The 20615-nt window shown below is 42.6% G+C and overlaps 1 protein-coding gene across 5 annotated transcripts in view; it reads right to left on the bottom strand.

The window, feature by feature from the left end:
* Positions 1 to 20615, bottom strand: part of smarcd3b (SWI/SNF related, matrix associated, actin dependent regulator of chromatin, subfamily d, member 3b) — a 42336-nt gene that overhangs the window by 8192 nt on the left and 13529 nt on the right. Inside the window, exons 1-6 of one of the 5 annotated variants that reach the window (XM_047568042.1) lie at positions 19768 to 20079; positions 10531 to 10748; positions 6660 to 6749; positions 3611 to 3653; positions 1367 to 1489; positions 1137 to 1262 (exon numbers count right to left, since the gene is read on the bottom strand). In XM_047568042.1, the coding sequence (XP_047423998.1) occupies positions 1137 to 1262; positions 1367 to 1489; positions 3611 to 3653; positions 6660 to 6749; positions 10531 to 10748; positions 19768 to 19845 (678 nt within the window). In that variant the 5' untranslated portion in view covers positions 19846 to 20079. Of the gene's footprint in view, positions 1 to 1136; positions 1263 to 1366; positions 1490 to 3610; positions 3654 to 6659; positions 6750 to 10530; positions 10749 to 19767; positions 20080 to 20615 lie in introns of those variants that run through there. The other 4 variants (XM_047568043.1, XM_047568044.1, XM_047568045.1 and 1 more) reach the window with 4 other exon arrangements.

The raw sequence follows: 20615 nt of genomic DNA, 5'->3' as shown, positions 1-20615 counted from the left end.
ACTTCCTACTTGTGGTCTGTGACACCTTGGTGCTGCACACTGTGAGACACCTGCTTTGCCCTGCATGGCTCAGAAGGCTTCACAGCAAAGCTTTAAGCAAAACAAGCATCTCCAGCCCCTCGACAACTTATCAACATTCACTTTTATTCACTTATATTCGGAGAAAGTCAATGCTTTTCTGTCGGAAGTCGTTTGAGCACATTATTATAAAACAAGTAAAGTCAGTATGTTAATGAAAAAAATTTTTTTTTTTCTGTTTTGTTTGTATGATGTATCTTGGGAACTAAAATTAAAAAACGTGACAGTGTTGGTACTTATTTTATTTAATTTAATTTTATTATTATCATTATTTTGCTGCTTATTGTGTTTTTTGTAATTTAAGTTCTTTTTGAACGGATTCTTGGGGTAAAGGAGCAGATTATATAAGACTATTCTTCTTTCTGCTGCCTTTCATTCAGAGTTGGGAACGTTTGTGTTTATACTGAATAGTTTTAATCAATGAATGAAATAAAAAAAACTAAAATTTGAACTAAACTAAAACTAGAGCGTGACTGTGGGCCGGAGACGACCCAACGAAAGTAAACTTCAACTAAAATGGGAAGATTGTAACTACTTTTTCAGAGAACAAGCAGCTATTTGACTCACACTGATGACGCACTTTTACTTTATTTTTTTTTTTCAGATAAATCAAAAGTTAAACAAAAAACACAGACTTGTCTAAAAATGTCACCTCCTCCAGTAAAATAATAATTATTATTCCAAATCAATCCCAACTAATCTTCACGATATAGTCCATATAAATTTTCCAGAACTGAATGAATTTTTCCTTTTCCAGTCTGAGGGAGGAAGTCAACTTTCCCATCATGTGTATATCTTCCATAACTTTAGTCCAGGTCCTTTAACTTGTAGGTGACATGAGTTTCATTTGTAATACCTCAATCGTAAAGAGAAAACTCCTCATTTATTTGTCTCTCGGCAATAAAGGCTGATGGAGGGACATCCACAAAATGATCTGCTTTATCTACTATTTGTGATTTGTGTTATAATCCGTTGTTTACCCACTAATAATGCTACTTTCATCCACTTCTATTTTTTTTAGACACATAAACCAAACGCATATATGCACTAAAACTCACATCGTCCAGCAACTTCCCCTCGACTCTCAGCTCCCATGATGCAATGCTGCCGTCAGAGTCGTCAGCGTCAGGCCTGGCTGGGTTGAAGGTGTTGGAGATGTAAAGCCTCAGCTTACGTTTCTGCTGCTGACACAAGGGCACAACAAACACCACAGTTTAAAGGGAGGAAACAAAAAAAAAAAAAGGGGGCCGCAGAGACTCCACGGGAGCCACGACTTTCTTCTCGCTACCTTCATTGGTCTCTTCAGTGCTTCTTGGATGTCCACTCGTTTACGCATGATGGTCTGGTCCAGTTTGCGCTCGAACGCCAGCAGATCCATGTAGGCCTGGGACTCTGGGACCAGCTCACGGATCTGCTCGGAGCAAAGACAACCTCAACGTTAAGACCTCCAGATCAGGCGGAGCTTCACACCCGGAATTAATGAGTCGGATTTTGCTCACATAACTAAATATTACTAAAGAGCTTAGGCAGATAAGCTGTCCATTCTGATGCTGGAGGGCGGGGGACGGGGCGGTCCTCTGTCTTGTTCCAAGGACGTTTCAGCCCTTTACAGTACATCCATAATTATTAAAGTCACTATAAGGTTGGGGAGAAACATTTTGTTCTCCTCTGTTGAAAGGACTTATTTTAAAAGTGGATACATTTGCAAACTTTAAAGGTTTTCAGAGAACTTACTCGATGCGTTTGTATATTTTTAGCATACGATCCCAGAGCAGCAATATTATTACTATACACTACCACTATTTACACTGTGTACATATATGCAGTATATATATTTCTGTTATATTTTTTAGTCTTTTTATTTCTCCTTGACTTTATTAATACATCTTCAAAGTGTTCTTGTTTGCGTTCTGGAGGGGAGATATTCTATTGTTTTGTATTGTTTTCTATTCTATTCTGATAAGCTAATAAAGCCTAACATAATTTTATAACTTGCTAGTTATTTTAGATAACAATGAGTTGTAAAGAGATACAGCCTCCCAACGACAACGTTGAGAAAATAAGTTGCGCTAAAGTTAATTAACCTTAAGGAATGCTAACATTAGCCAACACTGGTGTAATTTGGAGAAAAAGCAATTAGCATTAGTTAGCCTGTAGATAATCTAATGCAACGCTAACATAAGCTATGTACTGTGTACAGTACATGTGAGTTATCATTTGTGATTTATTTATGAAAAACAGCATTTTACTGTTGTTACTGACTGAGGTGTAGGAAGTCTTTTTCTTTTTATAAAAAAAAATAATTCTCTTGATTAACAGACAAAGAAAGAAAGAAAGAAAGAAAGAAAGATACAGTGGAAGAATATTATTTAAACAACTTAAAAGGACAAATTCTCACATTTCAAACTCTACAACTATTATTAGTTTTTTTAGTATAGAGTGAGATTCAATTTTTTTTTTGTATAAAAATATAGGGAAAAAATACTGTATAACTGCACAATTTTGATTTTCAGATAATAAAATTAATTTAGTGGAATAAAACGCGCGATATTTGCCTCTGAATGTTGTGGAGTAAAAATATATATCGGCAAGAAATTAAACTGAATTTGGGTAACTGCACTCCTGCTGCCCGGTGTGTCTGTTAGCTCAGCGGTCCATAGCATCCTCGGGACGCTGGGGGATCAAAATGAGCTATAGACTGTGCAGCCAACCAGCCAGGGCTCAGACATTACCATACCGATGAAAGTCCTCAGAGCATCGAGGGCTGCTGCTTACCAACCTGCGCACACACACACACACACACACTCTCCCTCCCTCATCCTTCCTCTTTCATGTCTCTTTCCAAAAGGCTGTGTTCATTGTTCCCTCTCATTCCTGCTCTATCTCCATCTCGCCGCCTGTCACCGGGCCGAGCTGACGGAGAAGTGTGGCAGACATTCCCTGTCTCTGACTCATTATTGTGAAGTGGCGCCCCGGCCATGCCTACTGCTATCTCCCCGTCTGGGTTGTGTTGCTGGAAAGGAGGAGGAGAAGGAGGAGGGGGTTGGGGGGTGGGATAAGATCCGAGCCTCACAGTCTCCAGACCTCTCCACGGCCCGGGCACGGAAGCCCCTCTGCGTTCTGGCCGGAACGTGACGAGGTGACGCCGCGGCTCAGGGCCCGAAAACTGAGACCACGGGATGAGAATCGCAACCTCAGACGGCAACAGACTCACCTGTGGCAACATGGTGAAGCTGCCGCCTCTTTCTTTTCTACATCCCGCTGACTAGTCCAAAATAAATCAACGAGCCATCGTCCAAACAACAGAGAAACCCTAAAAAAAAATAAAATAAAAGCCCCAAAAAAAACCTTCTCATCGCCCCCTTCATCCTCTCTATCCTCATTTGGAAATAAATCATCTGGCCCTCTGCGGCTTCCAAGAACCGCAGACGTCAAAAAAAAAAAAGAACAAGATTTTTCCTTTGGCGCACAAAAGATGAAAACACACTCACAAAAAAAACAGAGTAACAAAGGTAAAAACATGCAGCCTCACCCTTTGCGGAAGAATCTTGTCTGCCATTTTCCTTCTCTTAGCACTAGAGAGAGGGAGAGAAAGACAGAGAGAAAGAGGAAAAAGAGAGCATGTTACTATGGTGACTGATAGCGTAGCACCCAGGCCATCTGCTAAAATGCTGGGCCATATCCAGCACCCCAGCGTCCCAGCTGTGTGTGTGTGTTTGTGTGTGCATACGTGCGCATATGTGCTCTTGTGTTTGTGTGTTCTCTGAAATGCAGCGGTCCACCTGGAGAGCGAGAGCCTCTAAACAGCCAAAAAAGTGCCACAGTCACACACGTCTTGCCTGATATGAATTCGTGCACGCGAACACACACGCGCACGGGATCGCTGCGGCCGATGCCGCAGGAGTCGGATGTCGACAAGATGTGTGTTGAAGAGCTTTTAGGAATGCGGCGTCTCAGATTTTCTCCAAGGTGAATGTACGAATGTGTGGAATACGTTGTTATTATCTTATACTTACTGAGCAAGAACAATCAAACGACCTGTCCCAAGTTGATTCCTTTGTCGAAACTTTCTTACCAGGATACAAAAACAGCACCTCTGTCTCTATTCAAATGTCCTGACATGTTTAATGAACATCTGTGGATCCCGGTGATAGGTTAGGAACCCATGTCATGCACGTTCTTGGCGGCCACACAAGGCCGCAGCCTGCAAACAACTAGATGCGGCTACGCTGCAAAAAGAGCAATAAAAAGGTGGAACGACTCATCTCGGGATGCTTTAAACTTCTCACTGGAGGTAAATAATTGTCCCTGGTGTTACATTCTCTGAGTGAGGCTCCAAAAGACAGATTAGCAGAAGCCCTGTTTCATTTTGTATTAGCTGCTACGTTGTGTTAAAATACTAATTTAAGCAGCTTTATTTTGGAAGTTTTGGAAAGAATCTTGATTTGCATTTTTGATGAGGAGATTTAGCCCACTCTCATGCCCACATATGTATAAACATGCACAACCACACTGTTAGCTTAGCTTATCTTAAAAACTGGAAACACAGGGAGACAGCTACCCCGCCTGAACAAAACAAAATCCACCTGCAGGCCACTGGACAGCTTGCTAATTAACTTGTTATGTCTTTGTTGAGACATTGCGGTGTGGTGTTTGCACTAACCTGTTTAATTAAACTACTCCAAATCGGGCTTGGGAGCAAGCCTCATGTCATTGTGTTTTCTTACGTATAAAATGTGTCTCTTATTCCTCTCTTTTCTCATCCTTCTCCTCCCTCTTTTATCATAGGAACCAGGGACCGAAGGCAAACCAAGGCTGAAGATCATCCCTTTGTTTCTTCTCATCTCTTCCTTTCAACTGTTTTTTTAATGAAACTATGTTTATTTCTGTCTATAACTTCATCAGTCTATTTATTCCCGTAGGACAAACTGTATGTATTAAGTAAATAATCATTACCTGAAAGTATTTTTCCATTTCAATTTACGCTTGATTTATTTTGCTCTTCTGGTTTGACGCCAAACTGCATTTGTAATGACAACAAGGGTGACTCTAATCTCTCTTCATCTCGTTGCTGTTGCCCAATATTTATTTTAGTGGCACTGATCTTCTGTGTACAAAAGCGAGTGAGCACGTTTCCCAAAATGTCAAATGAGTTCTTCAAAGACTGCTAGTCTAAAATAATTTTTGGTCATCGTGACTTTCTATTTGACAGAAGTGGGCGAAAAGTTTCCACTTCCATACTGAGATCAAGTTAACGTTTTGCGAATTAATCAGATTCAAATGTCTGTAAATAAATGCCCATAATCAAACAATACAACCACATCTTTTATAGACGTAGATACTATAAACCCCTTCATGGCCTCAGTCACTGATGTCACATCGTTAGCTGGAGGCAAAACAGAGGGAAGCTTGAGGCTAACACTGTCACTTTCAACCGTGAAAACGTCGCTTTGCTGTATTTTTTGGCTTGTCAAAACCGAAAAACCAAAAATACTAACTTGAAGTTTTATCACACCACTGCCACTGCCAGTTGTAGACAACTTTGGTTTGGCTTTGTCCTATGTAATGCATCATCAGTTTCAGCCTGGATAACGTTATGGGTTAAACTACATTCTGACTGAAATTACTTTAAGTTAATCATTATCTAGGGGGGGGATTCTTGTTACATATTAATGCTTATGCTAACCGCTAGCTAACGCAACATGTTTCAGGAGTGTCCAAGCTGAAGTTACATTTACTTCATTGCCCTCCACAGTGTTTTCACTTATGTCTTGTAATATCTTTGTTGGAGAGGTTTCAGTTAATAAAGACAGACCAGACTCCGTCCCCTCCTTTAGTCAAATCATCCATTCAGTGAGTGAGAGTGTCAGGGTCCGTTAATGTAGTCACATCAGACAGAGTCAACTTTTTAAGAGTGAGTGTATTAGTATATTCCCTAAAATATACATTTTCCTCATCCATTCTTGCCAAAAAGTCAATTGAAATATGCTAACTGGCTTTTACAGGATATGGTGTTTGAGACGTTTTGCCTCCAGTTAAGCCCCGCCCCTCAAAAACTGTCACATTGTTTACAAACTGTGGAGGAGTCTATAGTATTCTTAGATTTCTATCGTATACCTTGTGCAGCCCTGCCGCAAATACATTTCCTAGATTACAGAATATTCTGTCTGCTTTTAAAAGATTTTTTTTTTTTTTTTTTTTTGCAGTGTAGAGAATTTCTGTCACAGAGCACTTCAACGGTCTGTGGAGCAGTGTGTTACATCAGCATGCCAAATACTGAAACAAGCCTGCTGCAAGGAGAACTGAAGGATCCAGGGGTGCATTGAAAAAGGAAAACACAAACAATCTGCCATTTTACACTCTCTTAAAGTGGTTCAGGACTGGATTTAAATATTCTGCTCTGTAGTTGCACAAAAGAAAAACTGTTCTCATCATGCCATGCTCCAGCCCAAAGCATGCACCACTACATCTCAGAGGTCTGCTCCTAGGCCTGCACGTATGCTTTGGCCAAAACATTTCATTCAAGGAGTGCTGGGCTCAGAGTCATCGAATGAAAGACATGCAGCAGAATAAACTCCTACTTTGATCCGAGCGTGGGATCTGATTGGGGCTCTCTCATGTCCATCTGCCTCGCCGGCATCTCATTGGCTCCCGGGAATCCAACGGGCTTCCTAAGAATTGGTGAGGATTTGAAGGTTGTCCGATTAGAGTTGTGGCGAGACACACACTCAAGTGGCAGCAAGTACGATGTCAGAGGGGAAACACCTGGTGGTTCTGGTTGTTTGTGTGTCTGTACATGTTGGATGTGTGTTAGGTTCAAGGGTCTGTTAGTAGGTGCAAACTCTAAAACTCAGACAAGGGCAGGCACGGGGATGGGAGTGGAACTGTGTCCATGCATGCACAAAGTGCAGCAGAAGACGAGCTGGGAGGTGTCCTGCTCATCTGAGGGACACACTCGGTCAACAAAGTTTCTCAGTGAACCAAAACAATCATGCTTCACACAAAGAGACAGACAATACACTGATAATGGGCACACTGAACTCGTGGATCACAGGGAAGGGCCGGGTTTACCTCTTCGGTTCAGCTCTAGATGGCTCTACGTAGGCGTGTCGTTTTGATGTGGTAATGAGCACTTGGTGCAGAAGAAGATATCATGCATGCTCAAATAAAATCATAAGCTTTTCCAATGCCAAAGAAAAACTAGCTCTTGACCAGAAAACTCAGAAAATTGGCCTAACGTCAAGAAGCTTGTTTAACTATTGCATAAACCTCGCAACGTTCCTAAGCAACCTGAGGTGTCCAAGGTAACCATGAGCAGCGGGGAAACTTAGGTTTCACTTCAAGGACAAAGATCAAAATTAATAGCAAAAACCAAGGCTCAGAAATTATGTGACACTCAAAAGAAATAAAAGATAAAGTTGAAAATATAACCAAAATGTGGTAGGTTTTTCTCAAAAGGAACGTATTACATCAGATTTTAAATTTTTTTTGTGGCTGCAAGGTGCTAAATTCACTTGGTGTCGTTTCAGGTTTACGTAATTCAGTCAAAACACTGGTCCTCATCCTCGTGCTAAGTTGCAGATGTAGTTCAGGTCAGTGATGATGAGGCGACGGCCATTTTTGAGGTGCCGTTCGAAGCAGCGGCGACCAGCAGCTACGGTCAGAGCATCGTCAGATCACGTCCTATTGTAATAGGCCTAGAGTCTGTTGCTAGGAAACTCCTAGATTTCAGCGATCAATCGATTTCAAAATAACCCAAAAATATTTCACCTTCATCCTTTGTGAGAAAATAATAACGAAGCAATGAAACGCTTAATTATTCGCTCGGCACACAAACAATCCAAAGTCTAGTTTGTATGAAAGTGTAATGAGAAAACTATTGCAATTAGGAGGCGCCTTTTGGAAACGTCGACTTTGTCACTTTCGCAAATAAGTGGATTTTCATTCTTTTTAAGGTGATTTTCAAGGCACATGCTATAATTTTTCATTATAATTTATATTTCTTGTAATAAAAAAACATTAAAAGGAATATAAATTATAATGGAAAAATTATAGCATATGCTTTAGCGAGGCGTATAAACTTTTTTATACTTTATACTTCATAAAAAAATCCAAACATGCAGAGGAAAAACTAAGGTTATTGGAGTTGTTGAGGACCGTACTCTGCAAACCTGAGTTTTAGATGTGAACCATCCACAAATGAAAACCTAAAATCTCAAATGTAGAAACCTCTTGGATGAATGGCGACATATCTTTAAAGAAACTTAAATAAATCCGCCTGATTTTAGTTTGGCTTTGTTTGTTTGGATATACCATGACCTGGAGAGTCTTCACAGCCGTACTAGAACATAAGTTTTAAAATAACTTATGCCCATGGGATATGTTTTCTTTTAACATAATGAAAAAATGTTTATCGGCTAATGTAAATCCTGGAACCCGGTGTCCTATGCTAGTGCCCACCACCATCCAACCCAACTAAATGACGATGAGTTACGAACAGCAGAGCTTCCTCTGCAAAACGCATTAAGGAAAATAAGTGGGTATTTATGCCTCTTTATGCAAAGTGAGTCGGGAGCAATTCCTATTTTTAGCAGCGGCATTGCGTAGGACGGAGCTGGTTCTTCGGGGCGAGTCTAGCCGGGACCATAAGGTCTCAATGACACTGCAGACAGGTGGCCTCGTCCTCATCTGGCAGCAGCATGAGGTCTGAGCTGGATGGAGGAGCTGGAGCACGGCTGCCAGAGGACGCACACTTTCACAAAGCAACAGAGAGCGAAAGAGACAAAGACACCTGGACGGGTCACCCTGGACCATCGATCAGAGCCTTCACAGCTGCTCTGGGGGGTTGAGGCCCCGGCGCAGAACAACATTTCCCCTGACCTGTTTGACAAGCCTGCTTAATTGTAAGTGGATCAATCGTGCTGCAGATAGAGAGAGAATGAAACCGAGAGGTCCACCGAGTGCGCACATCGATCGCCTTTCTAATGACCACACCTGCCACGCACTCGTCTCCTTACGTGCATCCCACCGCTGTGTTTGTTTGCAGATGGTAACAGTTGACAACAGATAGTGTAACAAAAAGCCAAAGCAAGAACGAGAGTCTGAACATCTGCTGACAGATGTGCGGCGGCCACGTATACATGAGAGGGTAAGAATTAAGACTACAAAGATGGCGGAGGCTCACAGAGGTCAAACGGAGAGCAAACACTGAGGCGGTGACAGAGACAGTAAGAGTGGATGAAACAAAGGCGCGAGCGAGGCCAGAGATGCAGCGAAGGTGAGGAGTGGGAGAGAGGCGAAGTGCGAGGTGGAAAACAGAACACAAAAAAACAAAATGAAAGCTAAAAAGACACACTCACAGGTCATGGTTTCACTTTTCATCTGAGCAAATCTTTTAGGTCTGATTTTGGAGACAAGTGTTTGAAAGTGTAAATAATTTGACTTTAAATTTGACTAAATTGTTGTTTCACAGTTAAAAAGGGAGAAAATGGACACATTAAGAATTAAGGCCAAAATTGTTTGTGAGTTGTTTGATCTATATTTGTTAATTTGGAAAGAAAAGAGGATTTCAAATAAATAAAAAAGGCATCTATGGACAATCGTGTGATTTATCGCAATTAATATTTATATCAAATATAGATTAATTGCCCTGATTTATATATGACGACATTAAAAATTAAATTCAACTCCAGATTCTGGAAAACAAGCGCAAATGGAGGTGTGCTCATGGGCCTTCTTTGATTAATATGAATATAAAGTTCGCTTGTTTTATTTTGACTTACATTTGTGATTAATAAAAATTTAAATAAAATAAATAGATAAACTCCTTATCCTAACCCTGGGAAACAGTGGTGGACTAAGCTAACAGTGACGCTCTGAGGCAACAGCTCTCGGTCCTTCAGTCTAGTTCAGAGTGAGAATATCTCAATTAGCGGGAAAGTATTTCATTCATAAATTTGTATCCCTAAATGTTTCTAACTCCATCATTACATCAGATCTTGCCCTATACTTTCAAAAACTAATTCAAGAAAGGTCAGATAAGTCTAGTTATCTTTGTTTTAACTTAGTTTTTTAGAGACACCATGACTTGTGGTGACATATTTTAGCACACTGACTTAAGATCGTAGTATCTTGCTAGTAGTAAGATAAAGTAAAGCTACTTTTTATTGCTGGTGATTAATTATTAAAACAATTTGAGCGTGTATTAATATATGCGTGTGGTAACACAAGCGTGCCGTGACAGAAAACAGGAATCTAAAGGATTTAATTCCTGTGCCTATTGGAGCAATATGAGATTTTAGTTTCCCCCAGATCAAAGCTGAAAGTGGAACCACGGCCCGTTGTCGTCTAATTGAGCTACCGGTTCACACAAAAGCAGACACACAAAACGCTGTACTGGAGCCATGCAGTGTTTCAGTGTTTTGGTCGGACGCGGGCTGGACTCGGACTCACTTCCTGGCGCGGTTCTGGGCCGCCTGCTGCTGCTGCTGTTGCTGCTGCTGCTGCTGCGGCTGGACCTGCTGGGAGGGGGCGGGCCTCTTACGGCTGGGCTCCATCACCGGGGTGGGCAGGCCGGGCCGCACCGCCGGGCTGCCTCCGTAGGGCGGGCCGGGGGGGCCCATGGGAGCTCCCTGGTGGGGCATCCTCGCTCCAGACGGCATGCCGGGACGCTGGGAAGGAAGCAGGAAAAGAGGGAGGTCACGCAAGTAGAAGAATCCCACAAAGGAAACATTGGCTTAATAAGAACGTTTGTGAAGTGGCTCGGAGGTGGAAGTGAAGGTCACTTGTTTGTTACGGCTTCTAATTCAAGGTTTTGTCAAAGAGATCCAGTCATAGCACGGTTATGACGCCACATACCTGAACTATAGAATACAAACACACAGTTTGCTCTTCCACGATCTTTAGAAACCTTTCATTGGTCGAGCAATAACAGCAGCTTTGCGCGACTTAGTGAAACGTTTGCTTTCTAACCCTTTAAAGCCTGAACGTACGTTAAAGCACGCTGTATTTGAATTACCGTAACTCACAGAGGTTTGCGCTACTGACAAAATTCAAAGCGTGGCTGGGAAGTTGTGCAAGACCTTTGCGACATTTCAAGGGTGTAACTAACTTGGTTTTTACCAACAAATTCCTCCAAACAACTCTCTCTTCCTGGGGTTCCCTGGTGTTGCGTCGCTCTCCGACCTGCAGCCAACAGCAGCGGTGCGTCATAATTACCGTAATGGCAGACTTTTTTTTCCCACCAGAAAGCACAACTTCCCAGTGTTCGGCCACACGTTTGAATTTTGTCCATCGTTATGTTGATAAGCTTTTTCTATGCGCAGGCGGATGTTCAGGTCTTAAAGGGCTAGAAGTGTCAACCGAATAAATTTGATGAATCATTTACGTTTATAATAATCTGACACTCGAGCAGCGTTATTTTGTCTTGTTTGTAAGTTCATTTCCACAAAACGCTCGACACAAGAGCAGCTGCACCGAGAGCAAACACCGACGTCTTGTTTTTGGACCGAAAATGAGACTAAATGGAGGTTATTCACGGCACGTACACTCCGTCACACACGTCTCCTTAAACAATGCAAACAGTGTCAGAGCCCAGAGTCCCACACTGCCGCCCTGACGCCTGGGAACAACTGGCCAACTCTCACCTGTGCTTGTCACTCCCATGGCAACAGCTGCCTCCCGCCTCAGTTTATTGTTTGAAGCCAAGCAGGGATTTGTGTGAAAGAGAGAAAACGTCTGACTTCTTCCAGATCACAGACCCCTGAGAGTCGGAAAAGGACAACCGCAACCCATCCAATACAACTCATAGGTTGAGTGTAACAAACTCCAAACACGAGCAAAGCTCCTGCATCTAAACTACACATTTTCTTTATGTACTTTTCCTACTACTCTCCACAAATGGTTGGTTCTTTAGAAACGTCTTGTTTCAGTCAGATCCGAGTCACACATTTCATTTGATTTTCTATTAGTTCCCGAATATGATTTTTTTAGTTCATATTCAAGTGAAGGAATTATTCCTGATCAGCTCAAGACTTTCTGTATAGCCAATAATGCAATAAAATATTATAAACAATGCTTAAAGAAAAAAAGTTAACTGCTTTATTTTGTATTTTACCTGTTCACATGTCCAATTTACAGGAATATGCAGGTATAGAGACTGCACTTTGTTCTAATTTTCTTACTATTTAATCTGCTGTCAGTGTTATGCACTTATATACTTGTGCATATTAATTTGGGGAATTTTTAAATGTATTAGATGGAGGCTTAAAAAAAAATCTAAATTGGGTTATCTGCCTCTCCCTGCACTCATACCTCTAATATCTAAATAAACAAATATTTGACTGTTGGCAACTTCGCCGAGTCTCCACGGTAACAGCGAGGCAGATATTTGTCATTATCCGGTTCGTTTAATTAGTAACAACCACCACAAGCGCTAAAGCTAAGCTAATATGTTCAGTCTTTGTCTTTGTATGAAAAGGCGTCGAGGCCATTGCAGCTGAGTCCAAATTCATTCCTTTTTACTGATTTACTGAATTCATCCACTATACAGTGCCAGGTATAAAAAAAAAAGAAATAAAAAAATAAAAGTTCTGGACACCCAATAGTTTGCTGGATCAGTTTAGTGACATAAGAGTCATTTCAGTGTCTGTAAAATGTGTTGCATTGTTCGCAGGAAGTTGTGCACATGCGTACTTGCGTTCCAACTGAAAATAAACCTCATTTTCTTTAGTAATTACTCACAATTTACACTTTACACGAGAAGAAAATCATCTTACTAAGGGATTAATGCTTAGTTCATGTTCAGGGAAGCGAAGGTGAAAAGGGCTTTTTCCCCCTCCCTCAGAGGACGACTGTCGAGCGGTTCGATCGATACTGTGCATCGTGTTTATTTTATGAGCTCGTCACGAGACGGTGTATAAAAATGTAAATCTGCGAGTACAGCTGTCAAATAAAAGAGTACAACACGTCCCTCAGACTAAATATGAAGGGGCATAAATTAGAATTAAATGGAAATGCGGAGTATGTATTTTTAAAGTCTTATTTGAGATGTAAAACACGTGTTTTGTGTGCAAATCTGTCGGCGCTGTGTGCACAAATTGATCCGAAAATATAAAAATCCTTGTCGCATTAAAAAAGTATTCTTCTCCGTCTTTCTGTCATTCAAAAGAGCAAATATGGCGTCAGGTGTGTGCCTCATTACTGAGCGCGGAGGCACAATTCGAGCACATGTTCACCGAGCTACTTGTTCGCTTGGATTATTCTTCTAAGAAATCTTTCTGGCGTTACTGTGCGTCCCGCGGGTCCTGAGGTCCTGCATGCGGACCGCTGCCTGTACATATCTGAATCCCAATGATCTTTAGACCGTCCACAAACACACCAAGAACAAACAAAAGAGCCGGGGCAATAAACAGCTGAAAAGGAAACTAGACGTTAAACTGTGCCAAGGCGCAAATGCGTGAATTCACATGGGGTGGGGGGGATTTTATACCTCCGAACAGATCGTGACAGAATACGAAAGGCTGACGTATTATGTGCCCTTTGAAACGGACCTAGCAGAGATCCCGTGATAAGAAGCCAAAGCAGACGCTGCTGTCACTCTAGGAGTTTGACAGAGGTGGGGGGGGGGATGGGATGTAGACCACAGGGAGGAGGGGGGAGGGCAGGGGAGGGGGGGTCATAGGGTCTCAAACACGAGAGGATAAAACAACATATGGTCAGAACCTCCTGCTCCAACTTGTGCAGTCTTACGAGAACCCCTTGTTTTTACTTAATAACACTCAATAACAGACATCAGGCAAAACCACCCAGACACACTGACTGCTGCTGCTGCTGCCGCTGCTGCTGCTACAACCCGGCTGTCTGGAGAATTTGAGCCTTCCAGATAGCAGATACAAACCATAGCTGGATAATGTAAATCCACACACACACACTAACACACACACACACACAATGAGTAGTACTCTATAATCTGACCTGCTGAACAGACTCCAACACTCTGCCAGCCAGCCAGCCAGCCAGCCAGCAATCGAATCTGCCATGTGGATGGATATCTGAGAAGTGTGTTGGCATCTCTTTGGAAAGCTGGAGGGATTTGAGGAGGCCAAACTTAACCCACACCGTACTAAACATATAAATCTGTGGGTTGCTACATGCAGGGTCCCTCGCAGGCCTCGAGTGGAGCCATGAACTCAATTAAAAAACCGAGGATGAGGAACACGGGGCTCGTTATGAAATATTTTAGAAGGTATTCACCACACGGTGATTTCATCCTTATTTTTATTCTGCTGCCTCATACTCCACTTAATCTTACGGTGGATGTGACAAATAACAATGTAGCTCGCTCTGCTTCAAGATTTTGGTGTTTTTGGCTTTGGTGGAAACTAATTAAATCGTTAGCCTAATAGCGTAATTGCCTAAGTCATTTTTTGTTTACTTACTGTTACGAGATCAATAAAAATACCAATGTGCTTTCTAAAGCTTGTGGTTTTTTTGTTTTCCAAAAACGTTAAAATATGACTTAGGCAATTATGCTATCAGGCTAACTAAATGAAGGTTTCCCCGTATAAAAACATTCTATATATTTTGTAATGAACATGAAGTTGACTGTCTTATCTTATTTTAGTTTTTGGAATTATGACAGAAAGCGTCTCAATCTACAGTTTAGAACTTAGGTAACTTAGGTGCTGCAGGGGGGGGGTCGCAAAATCTTTGGTTGATTAGACATTTTTTATATAATTTTTCAAATTTCCCCCCACAAATTTAAATTTCTTTAAATACACATTACCATGGACACCAGGGATAAGGGATAGATTAATATTGAATGCAAAATGATAATAATGATGTATATTTATAAATAGCACTAGGCCGAGTTTAATATAGAACACATATAGTAGGTAGGGGGTCCCCCTACTTAATCTCTCATCAGTTTGGGGGTCCTTGGCCTGAAAAACGTTGAAGACACCTGAGTTAGGTCTTCAATAGGGGGTACACGACCCCTAGGTTGTCCGCAGAGGTACTGCAGGATGGGTCGCAAAATCTTTGGTTGATTGGACATTCTTTATATATATATATATGTATATTTCATTTTCCCTCGCAAATTTAAATTTCTTTAAATACTACACATGATTCACTGTCCCTACTACATTTAGCTACATTTAAAGTCAAAACTTGAGCATGTTTATGTCAGGAGGAAAGGTTAAGTGAGGTTGATTGGAGATACGAACATTTGTAAGACTCGTCTTTGGCGAAATTTTGGGGAAAGTTTCAGTCGCCATTGTTAAAAGTGAAGCAGGATGTAGAAAGAGAAAAAGTGAAACAGATTGACGAGCATAAATGTCTCACATCGGTGTAGGTTACATCGTCAGTGTACTCTAAGTACTCTAAAAAGCTGTAAGACTGCAAAAGAGTTTTTTTTTTTTAGATTTGATAGTAGCAGCACAATTATTAATCATTTCACTCATTTTAGAAGCACAGATGGTCAAATCATTGCTAACGGACACTTCTGTTTAAATATTGCTTAAATATCAGCTCCAATACAGTGTTTGTTGACTTTAGATTGAGACTAACAAATTAAGGTGTTGCTTTACACACGTTTTCTCCAATTAAGAAAGACAATAATATTATTTTATATGTCTTGACATTTACTGAAGATAATAAGAGCTGAAGAAATTTAACAACTGTCTTAACTGTGAGTTTGTACATCCACATTTTTAATTCTACATCATTTTTCCCCCATTTATTCATTTATTATGTATGTGTGTGTTGAAACACAGCAGATCTGCGATGTCCTTGATGTATCAGAAAAGCATAAAATCTTCATATTTAAGTGGCTTGAATGATAATTATTGACATTTTATTTGACATTATTTGACTAAACTAAACGACCAAGATAAGTTTGTTGCAGCTCTAGTCCGAGGCAACGTATGGGAGGTAGGGAACTTGATGTATTTGATCTTCTGATCTTCACGTCCCTCAACAATGTCTCAACAGATGTCATTTCACCTGTTAATATCACAGCGTAAAATTATCTAAATCCTGCTTCGAGTAAAAGTTTAATTCATCAAAACTAAACGAACACATTTTCTAATTCATCTGTAGAGGAATCTAACCGTGCAGGCATGTTTCTGTGCTGAGATTTCCCAAAGACAACACCTTTATTACCTTCACAGCAACGACAGAGCAGCTTCAATAAAAACTGAATCATGGCAAGGTCTGTGGATTATCCAGGACACTGTGTGAAGTCAAGTGGCCATTATTTAAATTTGGCTCCTCGCAGACACAATTCTTTCACCTTGAGACCTCAGAAGTTATTTCACAAACTAAAACCATATAGAAAGACTACGCGTCATTGTGTAATTCGGTAAAGAGAAAGGTGACGGCAACGCTTTCTGTTGCGCAAGAACACAACCCGAACGCGCTGAAGACGACGAAGCCACAGTGTGTCGTGTTATGTTTTGGCTTATCGGGGTTTCCCACGCAGAGAGCGCTGGAAGGCTTTTCCCTTCACCGCGGCCATCGCTGACCTCCACACAACACAATCCTGAGCCAGGGAAGTAGCACAGCGGAGGGAGGTGAAGGCAGATAATGAGATAGTGAAAGAGGAAGAGACTTCGCTGCACCCATCGAACCGGAGATCGGGAACGCTCCGACCTTCAGTAGCCACAACTATGGATGTCTAAGCCGTATTTATATGTGCTCCACGCGTGTAAACACGTCCCCGCTCGTGCGTCTTTGTCTATCTAAAAGTTAACTTTGCTGCGTTTGAAGGGGGGAGCGGGACGTCATCTCTCGCCACAAGCTCACAAACTGCACCAAATCAACCCCATATCCCGCTGTATAAATATTTCTCCTTTCTGCAGCGCACACACACAGAGGAACCTGCCGCAACTATTACAACAGGACTTTTCCATCTTGAGATGTGGGCGAAAGAGAGGCAGAGCGAGGCAGAGAGAGAGAGAGAGAGAGGAGAAAGAAAGGAGAGAGGCACGCACGAGAGAAAATAAGCAGAGGGAAATATTTGGCTTGGAGCAGCCAGAGCCTCATCAAGGTTAATTGGTCTGTTGAGAGGACACGCTCATCTGGCTCATCAATCACCTGCTCCATTGTTTCCTAAAGTCTGTCTCCGTGCGCAGGGCTTCAGCGCCGAAAGCCCCTGTAATGACCGCTCCTGTCACAGACACAATGCCTCATCTTGTTTCAGTGTATAAATCCAGCGGGTGTCACCGCGCCCGACCATCAGCACTGATTTAAATGGAGTTAGAACCAGAAGTCGGACTTTAAGATGTAAAAAAATAAAAATAAATAAAGTGTCTTTGACCTTCTCTGTGTTCTCAGGGGTTTAGGAAGGAGTTCAGGATGAGAGCAGAAGTGAACCGTAGTTCAGAATAAAGCATCTACAGCATGAAATCACTATTTACGACGGACAGTTGAGTCGTTGGGGATTACTTCCTCTATTAATCGTATTGAAAATAGGCCAAATACTAAAAATATTCTGTCAACTGCTGAAACTTACACTCAACTCAGCTTAGCTTAGCTTAGCGAGACTCGGTATTTATTAGCATGAGTTTGGAAATGCGCCATTTTTGAAGGCGGGAAATTTACCACCAATCAGAGACGCCACCGTGACGTACGCTTCTCCACACACAGCAAGTTATTTTATCGTGAATGTCTTCGACAACAAACGAACAAAATCACGTTTACATCTGTAAGATTTCACTGGCCCTTCAGACCTTCGCCGGGAATAATGAACACCCACACTTAAATTTGGATTCCAGGCCAGACAGAACCAATCACAACGTAACTTACTGATCCTCAAAAGAAAAAGCAATTTCATCATTATTATTACATTATCATTCCTATTTATCATTTAAACTCTCTCCAACCCAGAGGACGGCGCCCGCAAGGTGACTGCCTCCCTCAAATTCACACTTTTCTTCAAACCACATTCTTCTTCTCCTCCTTTTGTCTCATTTCTTCTCGTCTTTCATTCTTCAGCTGAACAGAAAAACCACCACCGAAGTCTGTTTCATCGTCTCGTTAAAGGAAGTCCTATTTTAGAATCCGCGCAAAGGTTTTCGACTTAATGAAGAAGCCGAAACCACAGACGCGCCTCCAGAATTACAAGCATGTTTGCGACCAAAGAACGCGCTTCAGCGCACGGTTTAGGACCCCAAATGTGGTCGCGAAATGAATCCGAGTGGTCACCAGATTATTAGGTTTTTTTTTTTTTTTTTTAGATTTTACGGTCACCTTTGTAAACGAGATTACGATCTCAACGGCATCTGTGTGGTTAAATAAAAGGTTAAATAAACTTGATTTTATTTCACCAGATCAATATATATATAAAAAATACAAATAATATTGCTGATTAAAAAAGTTAATGTTATTAAATATTTTGTCATTTGGTATTTCTCCCAATAAAAAAGTACAGAAAAGACATTACAGGCGAAATGGCAAATATTTTAATAATTGATTAAGGCTTTTATTAATTTTACAAAAAAAAAAGTGTTAAAAAAGAGAAGAAGCTTCAAATTCTCCAATCCCAATGTACTGAGTTTGAAGATTTAATTTCTTAAATGATGAGAAACGAGACCTTTGAAGGTGTCACCTTGAGCTTTGGGAAGTAGACTAAATGAAGTTAAGTGATAATTAAAAGTAATTAGTCGCTCTAAAAATTTAATTCAGGGGGAGGGGAACCATTCCTTAATCTACATGACATAAGACGAGGGGATCTCAGCCACATGGCTTCATTTAAGGGGGTGAAACATGGACCATAAACCTCCAGTTTATTTACACACTTCAGTCAAAGTCAAACGTGCTAAAAGGCTCCAACAGAGATTTTTACAACATCCTCAAACCCCCCAATAATTCACTCATCCCGTCGCTGAAAACAAGCCGCCGCTGTCGTCCATGTGCTGTCACTAACGCGCCGTACGAGGCTCACGGTAACAGTTGCCTAACCTCTAACCGTGAGCAGCACTTGACTTGACGTTTCATGCTAGCTCCACATGAATGGGCCGATTGTTCTGCTTGATCTCCGGGACTATTGGCAGCCTGCCTCGGCTCCATCTACGATACTACGTCCGCTCGTCTCGTGACCTTACAGGTTCGACTCCTTCCACCAGCCAACGGCACGCCGCCTGGAAGGCTACTCTGACTCTGTTGTTTTGAGTGGACTCGTCATCCCCCCACCCTCCCCGCCATCACACCACCACCACCACCACCACCACCACCCCTCCTCCTCCCCTCCTCCTCCTCTGTCTATGTGTGTGACTCCCAGGGAAGCATGCTCAGTGTGCTCCTCCGTTAGCCAAAGGGGGAGCTGGCTGCTTTTTCTGCCTCTGCTCGCTGCTGCCGCCGCCGCCGCCGCTCAGCTTCTCTTTCTACAATTATCCCGTTTCGACCTCGTGTTTAGAAATCCTCTGCTCCCCATCCTTCTCCCGCTCAGCCCCATCCATCCACGCTGCTCCACTTCTTGTTCTCTCCAGCCGCCTCCTAACAGGCTGGGATCCAGGGGGCTGGAAATAACCTTCACATGGCCAGCTTTACCCAGCTATCTCTCTCTCACACACACATACACACACACACAGACCGCTGCAGCGCACACACACACACACACAAACACACACACACACGGATGCATGCCAGAGCCCAGCTCCCTTCACGGGAATGACGGACAGCGCCACTCACCACTCCATGGACCAGGAACTCAAACAGTTTGCTCTTGGTGGCTTTCCTGGCTCCCCCCGCCGTCTCCTCCGTAGCCATTTGCTTGGTCCCCTCCGTTCACCCTGCTACGTCTCCCCTCTCCTTCTTTTGTCTTTCCCTCTCCCTTCACCCAGCCTCCTGTTCCCCTCCCCTGCTCCACTTTCCTTCTCTTTGTGCTCTCCTTTTCAGCACTGCCTGTCCCTGACTCTCCTTCTCTCTCCGTCTCTCTCTTCCCTCCCTCTCCCTCTATTTTGAATGTGCAGCAGCCCTGCCGAGCCTCTCACTGTGTCTAGCTCACTTTTTAGTTGAGCTGCCTTTCAGGAGCCCGGCACGTCGCTTGGAGGTGGAGTGGGGTAGGGGGGGGGTGGGAGGGGGGGGGGAGCCGCGGCGGAGGGAGAGGAGGGAGTGGGGGTGTGTGGTGGTGGTGGGGGGGGGAGTTTGAGCCATACGGGGGTCTGGGAGGGGGGTTTCAGCCAGCCCACCCATCCGCTCCCCCGCACAGCTGTTGCATTCCATTGGTAGATAAGGGCATGCGGCGTGGCGAAGGCTGCCGTCTGGTCTGAACGGGGGCTGGGGAAGGCTAGGAGCCGGTTAGCCAATCCTCCGGTGCAGCTTCAACCTCCCCCCCCACCCCCACCCACCACCCCTTCTCTCCGGTGGCCAGCCCGGAGGCCACGGTGGGCTCACACGGAGTCGCACCGAGTCTGGGTTCATTCTCAAAAAAAAAAAAAGAGAAAAAAAAAAAAAAAAAAAAAAGGACATCGCCTCTTAAAGGGACCACGGTGCATATCATTAACACACGTGTACACGCACACACTCGAATATATATA

The sequence above is a fragment of the Mugil cephalus genome, chromosome 18, assembly GCF_022458985.1.
Source record: "Mugil cephalus isolate CIBA_MC_2020 chromosome 18, CIBA_Mcephalus_1.1, whole genome shotgun sequence".
In the NCBI taxonomy this organism is placed as follows: Eukaryota; Metazoa; Chordata; class Actinopteri; order Mugiliformes; family Mugilidae; genus Mugil; species Mugil cephalus.
The sequence above is the reverse complement of the archived record's forward strand: the minus strand, read 5'-3'. Positions and strand labels throughout refer to the sequence as shown.